The sequence below is a fragment of the Balaenoptera acutorostrata genome, chromosome 5, assembly GCF_949987535.1.
Source record: "Balaenoptera acutorostrata chromosome 5, mBalAcu1.1, whole genome shotgun sequence".
Classification (NCBI taxonomy): Eukaryota; Metazoa; Chordata; class Mammalia; order Artiodactyla; family Balaenopteridae; genus Balaenoptera; species Balaenoptera acutorostrata.
In genome coordinates, this window is record NC_080068.1 from 100,970,569 (window position 1) to 100,984,715 (window position 14,147).

Below are 14,147 nucleotides of genomic sequence, written 5' to 3' on the forward strand. Positions count from 1 at the left end.
GATGAATACGTTTTGAGCCTCTAATGTATAATGTGGTGTCTATAATTAACAATACTGTATCATACACTTGAAAGTTGCTGAGAGAGTTGATCTTAAATGTTCTCACTACACACAAAAAATAATAATTACCTGAGGTGATGGATGTGTCAACTAATCTTATTGTGTTAATCATTTTGCAATACATATGTGTACCAAATCTTCATGTCATATACCCTAAACTTACACAATGTTATATGTTAATTATATCACAATAAAGCTGGAAAAAATTTTTAAATGTAGTTGATAGACATGTAAAATTGTCCAGCTGCTGTACAAAACAGTATGGTGATTACTCAAAAAATTTAATATAGAATTATCATATAATCCAGCAATTCCATTTCTGGGTATACCCAAAAGAAATGAAAGCAGGGGCTCAAATATGTTTGTATACCCATATTCACAGCAGCATTATTCACAATAGCCAAAAGGTGGAAGCAACTCAAGTGTCCATTAACAGATGAATGGTTAAACAAAATGTGGCACATACATACAATGGAATATTATTCAGCTTTTAAAGGAAGAAATTTTTGACACATATTACAACATGGGTGAATCTTGAAGACTTTAATGCCAAGTGAAATAAGCCAGTCACAAAAGGACAAATATTGTATGATTCTACTTATATGATGTGTCTAGAATAATCAAAATTGTAAAGAAAGAAAATAAAATGGTGATTGCCAAGGGCTGGAGGGAGGGGGAAATGATGAGTGAGTGTTTAATGAAGACAGAGTTTCAGTTGGGGAAGATGAAAAGTTCTGGAGATGGATGGTGGTGATGGTTGTACAGCGTTGTGAATGTACCTAATGCCATAGAACTGTATACTCTGGCAAATTTTATATTGTGTATATTTTACCACAAAAAAACTAAGTAAAAAAAAAAGATTAATTAGGATGTATGGAACCTACTAGTGTTCTTATTACTGTGCTTTAAAGACACCATTTACTCAATCCCCACACCACTTTTATGAAGTTGGTGCTATTATCTTCACTTTACAAATAATAAAATGGAGAGTCTGAGGGTTCAAGTCCACACAGCCCAAAAGATGGCCCAGGCAGGATTTGAACTGAGCTCTTTTGTCTCTAAACACTTGGGTTTTCCCTGACATCATGTGAGGGAAACTGTAACATTACTTCAAGGCAAAGGGCTCGATTACTAATTCAAGTTGAAAATGTGTTTTGCCTGGAAATCATTAGAAGGAGGGTAGGTAACCATGGAGGCCAAAACGAGATATATCCTTGGCCTGCAGGGGAAGGGATTTCACAACAGCAGGGTTTGTCCTCCTCTGGCTGCACTAGGAGTGCACCGTGAACAAGATGGGATCGGACCTGAGCTGCTCACACCCCAGTGCCTTCTGTTTGTTCTTCCTCAGCTCTCCCTTTGGGGCCCTGGTTTTCCTCCTCAGAACGGCTTCTTCTGTTGGCCATGAAGTCCCTTCCTTCTCCTGTCTCTACTCCACCCAGCATAGCCACACAACCACATTGTGTTATGGCTAACTATTGCTTTTTCTCCACCAAAATGCAAACTCTATCACGAACATTTAGGACAAAGACTGATCTACAGTAGAGGCTCAACAAAGGTTGAATGAAGGAAAATATTCATCAATATTTATTCTTATAAACAGTTCATAATTGATAAAGCTCCATCTGCTGTATGTAAAAGGCTGTGATGGCACGACAGTAATCTGTTCTAACATCTGTCAAATATTTTGTCATCTACAGAGCAACGTTAAGCCTGTATCATCTTCCCAAGGACCCTTTTGTGGTAGGTCGGACAGGGAACCAATGTCCAGAGAAGTCAGGTAACTTGTTTATGATCACAAAGCTAATGTCAGACCAGAGATTTGAACCCAGGTCTTCAGTTTCATGGATTCTTCTTCCAGAGCCATCTGTTTAATAAACTCAAAAGCTACCATAATGAAACAGGACATTGCAGTCACATCTGTCAAAATTCTAAAAAAAAATGTAAACACCATACCTTGCTCTGGGATGGTGGGTTGCTCCAGAACTCTAAATCCACAAGAGACTGAGGATCTTTCATGAGAGCTCAGAGAAAATCTTGCTTTGGTACCAGACAGAAAAACAGATCCAAGTTCTCAGAGGTTTCCAAATAGTTGTGCTAAAAATAATTCTCTCCGTTAATCCCAAAGAGCCAGAGGCACTGGAAGTCATTCATTGGGTGAGGCTCAATCAGGGCCAGTTAAAAACCTCGATTTTGTTTGAGTTAAACCTGAAAGTGCCTGCTTTTCTTGACCGTTAACTGTAGAGGCGCCTCCATCTCTGTGTGTTGCGGCCTCGTTTTCAGATTTGTTTACTTAATTTTTTCCCCTCTTCATTTGTTTTCCACTGAGTGGATGTTTCAGGAAAAAAATTACTCACTGAGTGGAAATTATTTGTTAACTTAGAGAAAAAAGTTATGTCCTTTTTGAGCATTTTCAATGTAGAATCTTCAGATTCTGGAAGTGGGATTGTGTCTCGTGAGATAACAAGGAAAGATGTCCCTATTCTGGGTAAATACGGCAGGAAAATGGTCCCTCATCCTATGTGCTGCAAAATGAAAGAGGGTGATGAACACTGTACTGCTGTTTTCTTTGTTCTCTGAATGGATAAATGATTGGATATTTTCTGAAGACTAATAGGTCTTTGTTTGTATAGAGAATGGATCACAACTCAAAAGGCAGAATGGTTCTCCAGACCCTATGACGACTCATCTTCAGTGCTATCAATTTCTTTTTGTCCTTTTGATACGAACTTCATGTATATCCTTACAACAGCAGTATGTAATTCATAATGGCGTTTATGGAAACTGAGTGACCGAAAAATTTTGTTTTTATCTTGCTTTCCCCACCATTCTTCTCAAGCTACTAAGAATGCAAATTGAAAGAAATACTTCCAGTTGGGGAAATGAGCACGAATCACAAATTTGACCAAGAAGATTCATGGGCTTTATTTTGCCTTAGCTATCCACCCTCCCATCTGGAGGACATAGTCTTTTGAATTTATTGGCTGTCCAAAATCTGAGTGCCAACATAGAGTCATAAAAATAATGCCTTGAGCATAGAAGTGAGGCACAGCTTTTGCTAAAGTAGAGTAGGATCTTAATCAGAGAGAGTTTCCTCATCCTCAAAATAAAATGGTTGTCCTTATATTACTCAGCTATAAAAAGGAATGAAATTGAGTTATTTGTAAAGAGGTGGATGGACCTAGAGTCTGTCATAGAGAGTGAAGTAAGTCAGAAAGACAAAAACAAATACTGTATGCTAACACACATATATGGAATCTAAAAAAATAGTACTGATGAACCTAGTGGCAGGGCAGGAATAAGATGCAGAGGTAGAGAACAGACTTGAGGACATGGGCGGGGGGAATGGGAAGCTAGGACAAAGTGAGAGAGTAGCACTGATATATATACACTACCAAATGTGAAATGGATGGCTAGTGGGAAGCTGCTGCATAGCACAGGGAGATCAGCTCGGTGCTTTGTGACGATCTAGAGGGGTGGGATAGGGAGGGTGGGAGGGAGGCTCAAGAGGGAGGAGATATGGGGATTTACGTATAATGTATAATGCCAGCCACTCTATACCTTACATACAAGTAGAGATACAAGTCACCTGGAAGGGGATACTTGTTATTGAGAGAGGTTACTCAGGTGACTCTTTGCATAAAGGGAAGCACTTGGTAGTGGTTTGATGAAGGTTTTCCTCTCAGGGACCCTTGGCTGGAGAGAGGTTGAGACTATTTACTTAAACCATCCAGGGCCTTCTGGAAAAGAAGGAACCAATGACCCAGCCCCTTCTTTCCATGATGTAAACTTAAAGAAATTAGTCATGGACGACAGGGTTGGTTTGGTTCAAAGCCTGCTGTGAAGAAAGAATACTGTGGACCACAGAATGGAATTGAGCGGGAGGTACTTGGGAGTCTGGGCCAAAAGCATTAAAGGATTTGGGGGTGGCTGGTTTTGGTGGAGTATGTGGATGAAGCTGAAAGTTCGTCTGTCTTCAGTGATTCTGTCATCGCAGCTCTCCTTTGGGGAACAGTGGTTGAACACACAATGGTGAATTAAGAGGGTCATTATATTAAAGCTTAGTAAGGCGGTAGTACCAGGGTTAGTGAGAGCATCTCCTACAAATGGACAAGCATCTACTAGATTCTGCACAATTAGAGTGTGGCAATTTGGTGGCAGCTAAAGCAAAAGGACTAGTGGACAAAACTTTTGTTTTTCACTTTCTGCCTGGGATAGAAGTAGCCATGACCCCATTTGAACCAAGAATGCCCCTAGAATTCTTAGATCATTCATGGAGGGGAGGATTTAGATCTTGACTAGTCTACCTGCTAATAAAAGAAAATGGGATCCTGAGAACTAGTTGGAAGAAAGAAAAATGGCATGACTGTATTTGAACTTGAACTGGCACATAGGTCATAGAGGCTGAATTCTTTCATTAGTTCACTCCTAGCCTAACACCACAGAACAACCCACTGTCTTGTGTAAGAAGGCCCTAACTATCTGATTTGAAGGTAATCTCTCCACACTCCCCTCTGAGGTCTTCTAAAAGGCTGGACTAGAATAGCAGTCCTTATAATCTTAATTTCTGGGATGTCAGCCTGTGGATATGTTCATTTATTTTTATACAAGGGATGACTTTATTTTTACTGAAGTATAGTTGATTTACAATGTTATGTTAGTTTCTGGTGTACAGCAAATTGATTCAGTTATATATATATACATATATTCTTTTTTCAGATTTTTTTCCATTATAGTTTATTACAAGATATTGAATATAGTTCCCTGTGCTATATAGTAGGACCTTATTGTTTATTTTATGTATAGTAGTGTGTATCTGCTAATCCCAAACTTCTAATTTATCCCCCACCTCCCTTTCCCTTTTGGTAACCATAAGTTTATTTTCTATATCTGTGAGTCTGTTTCTGTTTTGTAAATAACTTCATTTGTATCTTTTTTTAGATTCCACATATAAGTGATATTGTATGATGTTTATCTTTCTCTGACTTACTTCACTTAGTATGATAATCTGTAGGTCCATCCATGTTGCTATAAATGGCATTATTTCATTCTTTTTTATGGCTGAGTACTGTTCCACTGTATATATATATACCACATCTTCTTTATCTATTCATCTGTCAATGGACACTTAGGTTGTTTCCATTTCTTGGCTATTGTAAATAATGCTGTTATGAATATTGGGGTGCATGTAAATGATGACTTCTTAAAGGGATTTTCTCATTCAGTCTTCTTTGGATTGGTACAATCTCCATCAAAGAGCTTAGAAATGGGTACATTTTTTGACCTCCAAAAGAGGTAGATGTGTTCTTATTTTTCTGTCTTAACTTGACCAAGTGTTGACACAATTTATGGGTGTTCATATTTGTTTTTTCTGTGTCATTCATAACTTCCTTAAATTCCCTTTAGTGTTTGATGGCAAGGTTTCTTATATTATTAAAGTATCACTGTATTTTTTCTGTTCTGCAATATTTGATTTTTTCTTCATTATTTTTCATCTTAGCTAACTTATTATAATCTATATCTTCCTGGATTTACTCTTCTTCACAGAGAGAACAAAACCTTTGAAATTGTGTCCTAGAGCATTCAGACCTCAGATGTTACTAAAGCTTGTTATTGCCTATTTCACTCAGTTATTTTCACACTTATTTTAGAGACAGTAGCAAAGAAAAAAAAAATGATGGGTAGAAAAATATGCTGAAGGAAGTATTGGCTTAAAGTAAAAAAGTCAGGTTCCGTTTACACCTGCCACTCATGCCGAGGCCAAGGTCTTATTCTGTCTTTTCTAGGCAGACATTTTTTTCTCCTCTCAGCTTGTGCTTATTTTCCTGTAGCCTTAACTCACTTTTCAACTGAATTCAGTTCAATCTAGATCAATCCAATCAACGTTCATGGAACATCTCACAGTGTGCTGGTGAACCAGCTCTCAAGAAACAGGTACAGATTGATAGCTTTGTCAGTTTCCTTGGTGTAAATACTTCCATCATGGCCAATTTCAAGCTACCAACCTGATATTCACTGAATGCAAAGTTGTGTGGAGTTGGCCCTTGCTAGCTGGTCTAAGCTAAATCAGCACAGCACTAAGAATATATATAAGCCAATTCTAGGTACTAGAATTATTTTAAAAAGAAGGTTCTAGCTTATGTGCTAAGACATTACATCATTTTCTCCTTTAATCCTCACCATAACCTCTTGAGGTGAGTAATTTTATCATCCTCCTTTTGTAGATGAGGAATTTGGGCAGGCTGATCCACAGTTGGCCCACCTAACCACTGTACCATGTATCCCCATAGGGTGTTTCTAACTTTACAAGACCAGGTTCCTGCATCCACACAGCTTGCAGGTGGGTGGATTGCATGCCTGACTCCTCCTCTTCCGCCCCATAGCACTGGGTTCGGGCGGGAATCTAACCTTGTCTTTCTAGCCTCAATGACTTGCTTATATCATCTCCTCTTGCTTGCAAGTCCCTGTTGGCCATGTCCTTCCCATGCCCTTTTCTTCATATGCTTGCTTTTGTCCTCCTTATGTATTGCTTTCTCCAGAAAGTCTCCCTGATACTCTCAGCAGGTACAGCTTTCACTTCCCTCGAACCCTCCTAGCACATTATTTGGATCTCTCTTATGCACCTTAACTCATGGATTCTTAACTAGATCTACTGTATCAGCACACCAGTGGATTAGTTCTAGGCACTGATATTTTTCAAAAGCTCTATGGGTAATTCTGATAGGCAGTCAGAAATTGGGAATCTTTACCTTACCTACTTTTGCTCAAATGATGCCTCCTCTGTTAGTCCTTCCAAGCCAGGGAGTGTCAGTGATATAAATCTGATCTGGTCTTCTCACTCTTTTAGTCTGTTCTTTTGTTAGTCACCTCATTACATACTTATTGAGCTCCTACTATATGCCAGATACTGAGTGCTTGATCTTGGTATTCAATGGGGAGCAAACATGGAACCCTTACCCTTAGAGAGAAAAAGTCTAGTAGGGAAGACAGACATTCATCAAATAAGCATAAGGCTATGTTTAGCAGATGTTAATTGGGACTTTCCATCATCTTGGAGTTTCAGTTGAGCACTCAAGGCAGAGAATAATGGGCAATCAGTTCTCATACATTCATTTAAGACTTGCCAAAAACCAGCTGGATCTGATACTAGCTATAGTCCATTTTTACCCACATAAGAGAAAACTAGAAATTCAAAAGGGATGAATAGTTGAAGGGAGACATCAAGGTAGAGAGTCATTAGCTGATAAGGGAGTGCCAAGGACCTCTCCTCTCCCTTCTTATGAGGGAGGAGATGGAGGAATAATACCCCCTTCCCCAGCTTCCAGACTAGTGGCAAGGACCCCAAGAGATTACGGATAGTATTAGAGGTGCCTGCAAGGAAGAAACCATCTTGTTCTCCAGTTGGATATTAACTGAACTGTGAAACTGAAAGCCTTGCAGTTCTCATGAGCTCAGAGAAATGTGGGGGAGTTTGACCTACCCCTAAAGTTTGATGTCTTATGTGATCATAGAAATTAGAGAATTCTGAAGGCAGAAGGCTGTCTGGAGAAGAGAGAGCAGTATAGAAGCAGCTATTGGAGAGGCAAGGACGTATGAATTTCCCAAGAGGCAGATGGTACTGAGGATGGCAACTGGGATTGGGCCATTTATTTGGGACCTCTTGAGCCAGGAGGGAGTCCTTCTAGGATGAGGAAGCCAGTGAGAAGCCATCTAGCATACCACTGACTGCAGAAGCTGAGGATGGTATGGGGGCAAAGCAGGGTATCACCCAAGGAGTTTATCACCCATATTAGGAAATTGTACAACATGGAAGTCCCTCAGAAAGCCTCTAACGGCCACGGGAAATGTTCAGCCAGAGAGAGCCAGCATTTGAATACTTGGAGCACAAAGCAGGTATCGGCAGTCAGAAAAGAACCATACAAGTACCTATTAAGTAAACATACTTTGGTCACATTTTTCTAATTCTCCTCCCTTCCAATCTGACTCTGGACATGCCCAAAGTAGAAGGAGAGGTAGGAGATGGGGCAAGAGTGAAAAGCATAACATATTCTGAGCTGAAGACTTGGAAAGGACAAGCTTTCTATTGGATGTGATATTGAGGTGTTGATTTGGATTTGTCTTTTTAATGTCTGAAAATGAGTCACAATTGACCAACGAGGTTATTCATGTCATTCAAAGTGACCAGAAAGCTAAGGAATTTGCCTGAGTTGTCACGAAAGGGCAGGAAAGAAGATCCAACAGGATTTGACTAGAAAAAGTGATGGGAGAAAAATGAAGTCGCTTCTTATTTATATCATATTTAAGACATAGAAGATCATTTGATAAATTCAGGAAACTCTGGAAAGTGTTTTCTGAAGGGAAAGTAAAGGGTGTTATGGGAGTGTTTAATCACGGCAACCTAGCTGAGACCTAGGGTTTGTCTAAAGAAATGACATGTGACCTGAAATATAAAAGGGGAACAGTCACTAACCAGGAAGAGAAATTAGAAAACACTTCCAGGCTGAGGGAATGCCATGTGCAAAGACTCTGAGGTGGAAGAGGATGATTTTGAAAGAAGGTCATTGAAAAGAGCAAAGGAGAGCATATGCCCGGTGGGAGGATATGCCTAGAACTAGCAGGGCTCTGCTGGGCTTGGAAGGTTCTGGTCTTTATCCTGAAAGGCTGTGAGCAGGGTTTTATGGGGCAAGCTGCCAACTCTCTTTCAACCCCAACTCTCCCTAAACCCATTTTCCTGCCTCTCGTTGAGGTGACTTCAATAAGCTATACAGACTTCATTTGGCTTATGAACTGAATCTGCTTTCATTGTTGAGAAAGATGTAAGTTCTTGTGAGTAAAGTGGTTTGCATATTTAAAAAAAGGCAATTCACACAGTCATTGAATGAACAAATGTCATGACCTCTACCTTGTGCCAGGTGCCACTGCAGGCCCTGGAGATGAGGAGCTGAAAGAGGAAGACAGGATTCTAATGCCTTGGAACTCACTCCAGTGAGAATTTCAAGTCATTAGGGAAGGAAGGGGCCTCCGAGGGCATCTGTCTGATTTTCCCATTTTAGAGAGAAGGAAATACCTTCAGTGAAAAGTGACTCTTCCAAAGGCCCCATTTATGGATAAGACCAGAGTTAGAACTCAGGTCCCCTGTAAGATTCTGTCCTCTGTACAGCATAGCTGGATACCAGGACCTGATTCCTGACTTCACACAGAGAAGACACTGCAGTATTTTTCATACACATAAATACTTATTACTGTGGATAATTGAGAGTTAACATGGTAGTATTATCCCAGATCATAATACTTGATTTTCATCTTTCTACCCCAAATATCACTTCTTATATTTTAAATCATAAGAACATTCTTAAAAATTACAGAAAATTTTGAGTGTACACAAAAGTAGAGACCAAATGGAAAATGAGTTGCTGTGTACCCACCACCCGGCTCAATAGTTACTGAGAAGAATATAATTTCATTGATACCCCTACTTAACTAATCCCTTACCCCTGCATTTGGTATGTTTAGAAGCAAATTCCACACATCATATCATCTATTTCATAACTATTTCAGGAAAACCTAGGAATTTTTTATCATCTTGGGTAATAAATAACAGAGTGATTGACACCATACAGCTTCATCAGCCCTTGAGACTTTTAACCAAAAATGGGCTTACTTTAGAGTAGTTTAAAATGTCTTAAAAGCACTTTACTCAAGAACTGCTACACTGTGCACTAAAAGTTGCGAAATGTAATTTTATGTAGCCTCAAGCTTTCTCAGTGAAGTTTTCAGAGTCCACAGGGGAGCCCTCTGGTGACTTGTTACAGAAATTCCAAGAAGTTTTGAGCTCATTTAAGGCCTGTCTGTGGGTCCGTGGGTTCCAGGAAAGACTACAGTACAGAGCTGGCCTTTAGTCCTGCCACATGTCAAGGATGGGTGATACTGCTGCCAGGTGCAATTTTTGACTTTTACCAACATAACCTGTCATACGATCCTAAGATTGTTTAGGAAACATGAGAGAACTAGCATCATCTTTATTTTTTTCATGGAGCATAAGCTTTTGATAGTCATACATGTTCCTTTCTCTGCTAAGCACTATTCCACTGTATGGGCGTACCACATCTGGTTTGTCCATGTACAAGCTGAGGGACATTAGACTTGTTTCCAGTGGTCAGCTCTTCTGAATTAAAGCTGAAATAAACATTCATGCACAGGTCTTTGTGTAAACGTGTTTCTATTTCTCTTGGCTGAATACCTAGGAGACAGATTGCTGGTGAATATGTTACATGTATATTTAACTTCATAGGAAATTGCCAAACTGTTTTCCAAAGAGTGTATGCCATTTTGTATTTTCAGCAGCAATGGATGAAAGTTCTAGGTGCTCCAAATCCTTGCCAGCACTTGATATTACTGATTTTGCTTTCAAATTTTAACCATTCTAATTGGTGCGTGGTGGTATTGTGTTGTGGTTTTAATTGCATTTCCCTAATGATGTTGAGTATCTCCTCATGTACTTATTTGCCATCCATATATCTTCCTTGTTGAAGAATCAGTTCAAATCTTTTGTTCACTTTGGGTTATCTGCTTATCATTTGTTGTAAGAATTTATATATTCTAGATATATATCAGATGTGTGTTTTACAAATAGTTTCTCCAGTCTATGATTTGACTTTTATTTTATTAGTTATGTCTTTTGAAGAGAAGCATTTCATTTTAAGTGTAGTTTATTAAATTTTTTCTTTTATATTTAGTGTTTTTATATCTTATTTAAGAAATCTTTGCCCAACTCAAGGTTAAAATATTTCCTCCTAGAAATTGTATAGTTTTAGGTTTTATATTTAGGTTTATGATATCTTTTAATTTTTTATATAGGGTGAAGTAAGAGTCAAGCTTTTTTTTGGGAGGTTGGGAATTGAGAGACTGAATATACAGACAATGGCCAGACCGTATTTACAATAGACTCTGACCTACAACCTTAGGCAACCTACCCAGGAATCCAACCTTCTTACCTATCATAACAGCCAAGGAGGTCAATTTGTTGTTGTAAGCTAGATGTGCAGGAAGTCAGACTACTGTCTCTAGTAACAATCCTGGAAGCCAAACAATAACCCCTGTAGCAATCAGCCCCACATAGCCAGGACTTGATTAATAACTGACAGCTTCCCTAATTTTTGTCTCTACTTCCAATGTAAGTCTAACCAAAGAAAGCCAAATATACACCCCAATCAATCACATAGGATATCCCTTGTCTGGTTATCCCACCTACAGCTTTCCTATGAAAATTCCCTCCAGTCAGGGCATACCTGAAACCTTCTCTGTCTTCCACTATAAAGCTTTCCCACTCCTCTGCCTGTTTTTGAATCTCTGTCAAAATGCAAGTGTTGGTGGCTCACTCCCTTGCTATAGCCAGCTCAGTTCCTTGTTCTCATTTAGTTGGTCTTCATTTATTTCCACAATACGGATGCAAACTGCTTCGTTTTATTTCTCAATTTGCGTAAAATCTGGCAGGGAAGCAGGGGTATTGTTTATTGAGGCCCCCAATAAGTGTGGGAAAGCCAACTCCTACTTTTAAGGGGTTTGCAGTCTGTAGGGAGAAGCCAGTCTTTTGTACCTGAGTTACACTTGATATAAACTCAGGGATAAGAATGTGCACCTTACAGTGTGCTCCTTTGCGGCAAGAACCCTGTCTTATTCATCTTTGTATCACCCACTTATAGCCAAGGCCTAAAATCTAGAATTGCTCAATATATGCCAGTTGACATAATGACTAATTCTAATTAGATGCCCAAATAAGAGCATGACAAGCAGTCGACAATGAGGATTGGGTTTTGGAAATAAACACAATGGGTGTGTATTAACAGCCAAGTAAATAACTCTCCTACTTTCCTACTTTCCTCGGTTTAGGCCTGGATGTCTCATACCTGACCTCTTGCAACAGCCTCTTAACGGCTCTCTCTGCCCTTGTGGTTTTTTTGCCTTCAAGTCCAACCTCTTTAGTCTGCTGCTAAAGTGAACTCAAACAATGAGCATTTGATAAATAAATATTGGTTAAATGAAAGAAGAATAGCATTCTCCTATTTAAAACCATTCCAATAATTCAAACTACTCTGTGATTTTATGACCTAAAGAAAATAAAAATCTACAAAGGCAGGAAATACACAGTAAACAAACATGTGTTGAACGTCTACTATTTTCCAGGATGGATAAATAAATAAACAAACCAATATTAATTGAACTCAGACCTCATTCATTGGTAGTTCCCATGTTAAAGTGTTGATGAGAGCTAGATGCCTGGTTTGAAAACGTTTGGAGTGTCTGAATCTTGAACTGGATTGTTAAAGAATGAAAGCATTCACAGCAATGCTGATAATCATAATAATGCTGATAACAAAGATGAGAGCTAACTGGTATTTCATGCTTACTACATGCCCCTCACTGTCCCAGCACCTAATGTTTATTTTATCTTCCTAACAGTTGCATGAGGTCGGTATGCCACATTCTAAGCTCCCTGAGGACAACAATCAAGGACTTGTTCCTTCCCAGAAAAGTGCATGCATCAGAGGAGGCCCTCAACAAATGACCGCTGAATGGATATTATTATTCCCACTGTGTAACTACATAAGCTACAGCTTTAGGTGGGTAAGGGACTTGTCTGAAGTCACCCAGGTGGTAATTGTTGGAATCAAGGTATGAAGTGTTTGGTTTTAAGCAGAATGTTCTTAGGTCCCAAGTTTCCACAATAACTGCTTCTGCTAAGATATCCAGCTAGACCACGGATGGAACTTGAGGAATCAAGAAATCCTGTGTGGAGTTTCACTCTGCTGGAGCCCAGCAGGCTGATTTGAGGCAAAGCAAAAAGGAAGGAGGGTGTCTCTGAGGTCAGCTGGTCAACTCTGGCTTTAGAGTGGCTCATTGGGGTTATATCCCTGGCCCTGGGAGCAATTCTCCTGGGACCCTCACAAGACAGGAAAGAGAGAAGTTAAAAGGGAAGGAGGACCTGAGATCTCATCTCCTTGCCTGGAGAGGAAGTAGGCAGCATTTGTGGCCAGCTAACAATATCCTCCAGTTTGTTAAGAGTAATAAAGAATGAGCTCAAAGGCATCCATTATGCAGAACTTGGCCATGTGACAAATACCAGGGAAAATCATAGAAGGTGCGAATGGAAAGTGGGATTATTTGCTAGGACATCAGTGCCATTGGTTGGAATGGTGAGATCCACCTTGCTCTTGGATTCTGGGGCAACTTGGAAGCCAAAAACACCTGCTGTCCTGTGCAGCTGGTTACACAGGGCCACTCTTTTTCTACTGGGCAGATGTGGTCACTGAGACGTACATATCTGGCCTCTCAGGACATTAGTCAGTGGCCAGGACAAGGGACCTATCTGAAGGGTTGCCCCTGGCAGCCCAGAGGAAGTTCCTCAAGGGGCTAATAGTCAACACCATTTATTGGGATTCCTAACTTGAAGGCAGCAAATAATAGCATCCATTTATTAAGCACCTACTCTATGCTAGCCACAGTAATCCTGACCACCTAGTGAAGTAGGTATTATTACCTGCTTATTACAAATGTTTATTTTTTTATTGTTCTATATGTGTGTCTGTTCGTAGGTCTTTTGTTCAAAGATTTGTAATATTGCCCATACACTGTTGCTGTTTGCTTTTTTTTTATCCTCTCATTGTTCTATTTTACAACAGATTTCTTTCATGTTTGTATTCTAACATTTCTTTTCTTTTTTGTTTTTAAGATCTTTATTGGCATATAATTGCTTTACACTGGTGTGTTAGTTTCTCATGTATAACAAAGTGAATCAGCTATACATATACATACATCCCCATATCTCCTCCCTCTTGCATCTCCCTCCCTCCCATCCGCCGTATCCCACCCCTCTAGGTGGACAAAAAGCACTGAACTGATCTCCCTGTGCTATGCAGCTGCTTCCCACTAGCTATCTATTTTACATTTCGTAGTGTATATATGTCAATGCCACTCTCTCACTTCGTCCCAGCTTACCCTTCTCCCTCCCTGTGTCCTTAAGTCCATTCTCAATGTATGCGTCTTTATTCCTGTCTTGCCCCTAGGTTCTTCAGAACTTTTTTTTTTTTTTT

General features: G+C 39.6%; 1 protein-coding gene across 4 annotated transcripts in view; it reads right to left on the bottom strand.

Annotated features, from left to right (window-relative positions):
• C1QTNF7 (C1q and TNF related 7) overlaps positions 1–14,147 on the bottom strand; it is a 130,865-nt gene that overhangs the window by 13,428 nt on the left and 103,290 nt on the right. Inside the window, exon 1 of one of the 4 annotated variants that reach the window (XM_057546991.1) lies at positions 2,014–2,102. The exons of 2 other annotated variants lie outside the window; for them this stretch is intronic. In XM_057546991.1, the coding sequence (XP_057402974.1) occupies positions 2,014–2,076 (63 nt within the window). In that variant the 5' untranslated portion in view covers positions 2,077–2,102. Of the gene's footprint in view, positions 1–2,013; positions 2,103–14,147 lie in introns of those variants that run through there. One more of the 4 variants, XM_007167325.2, reaches the window with a different exon arrangement.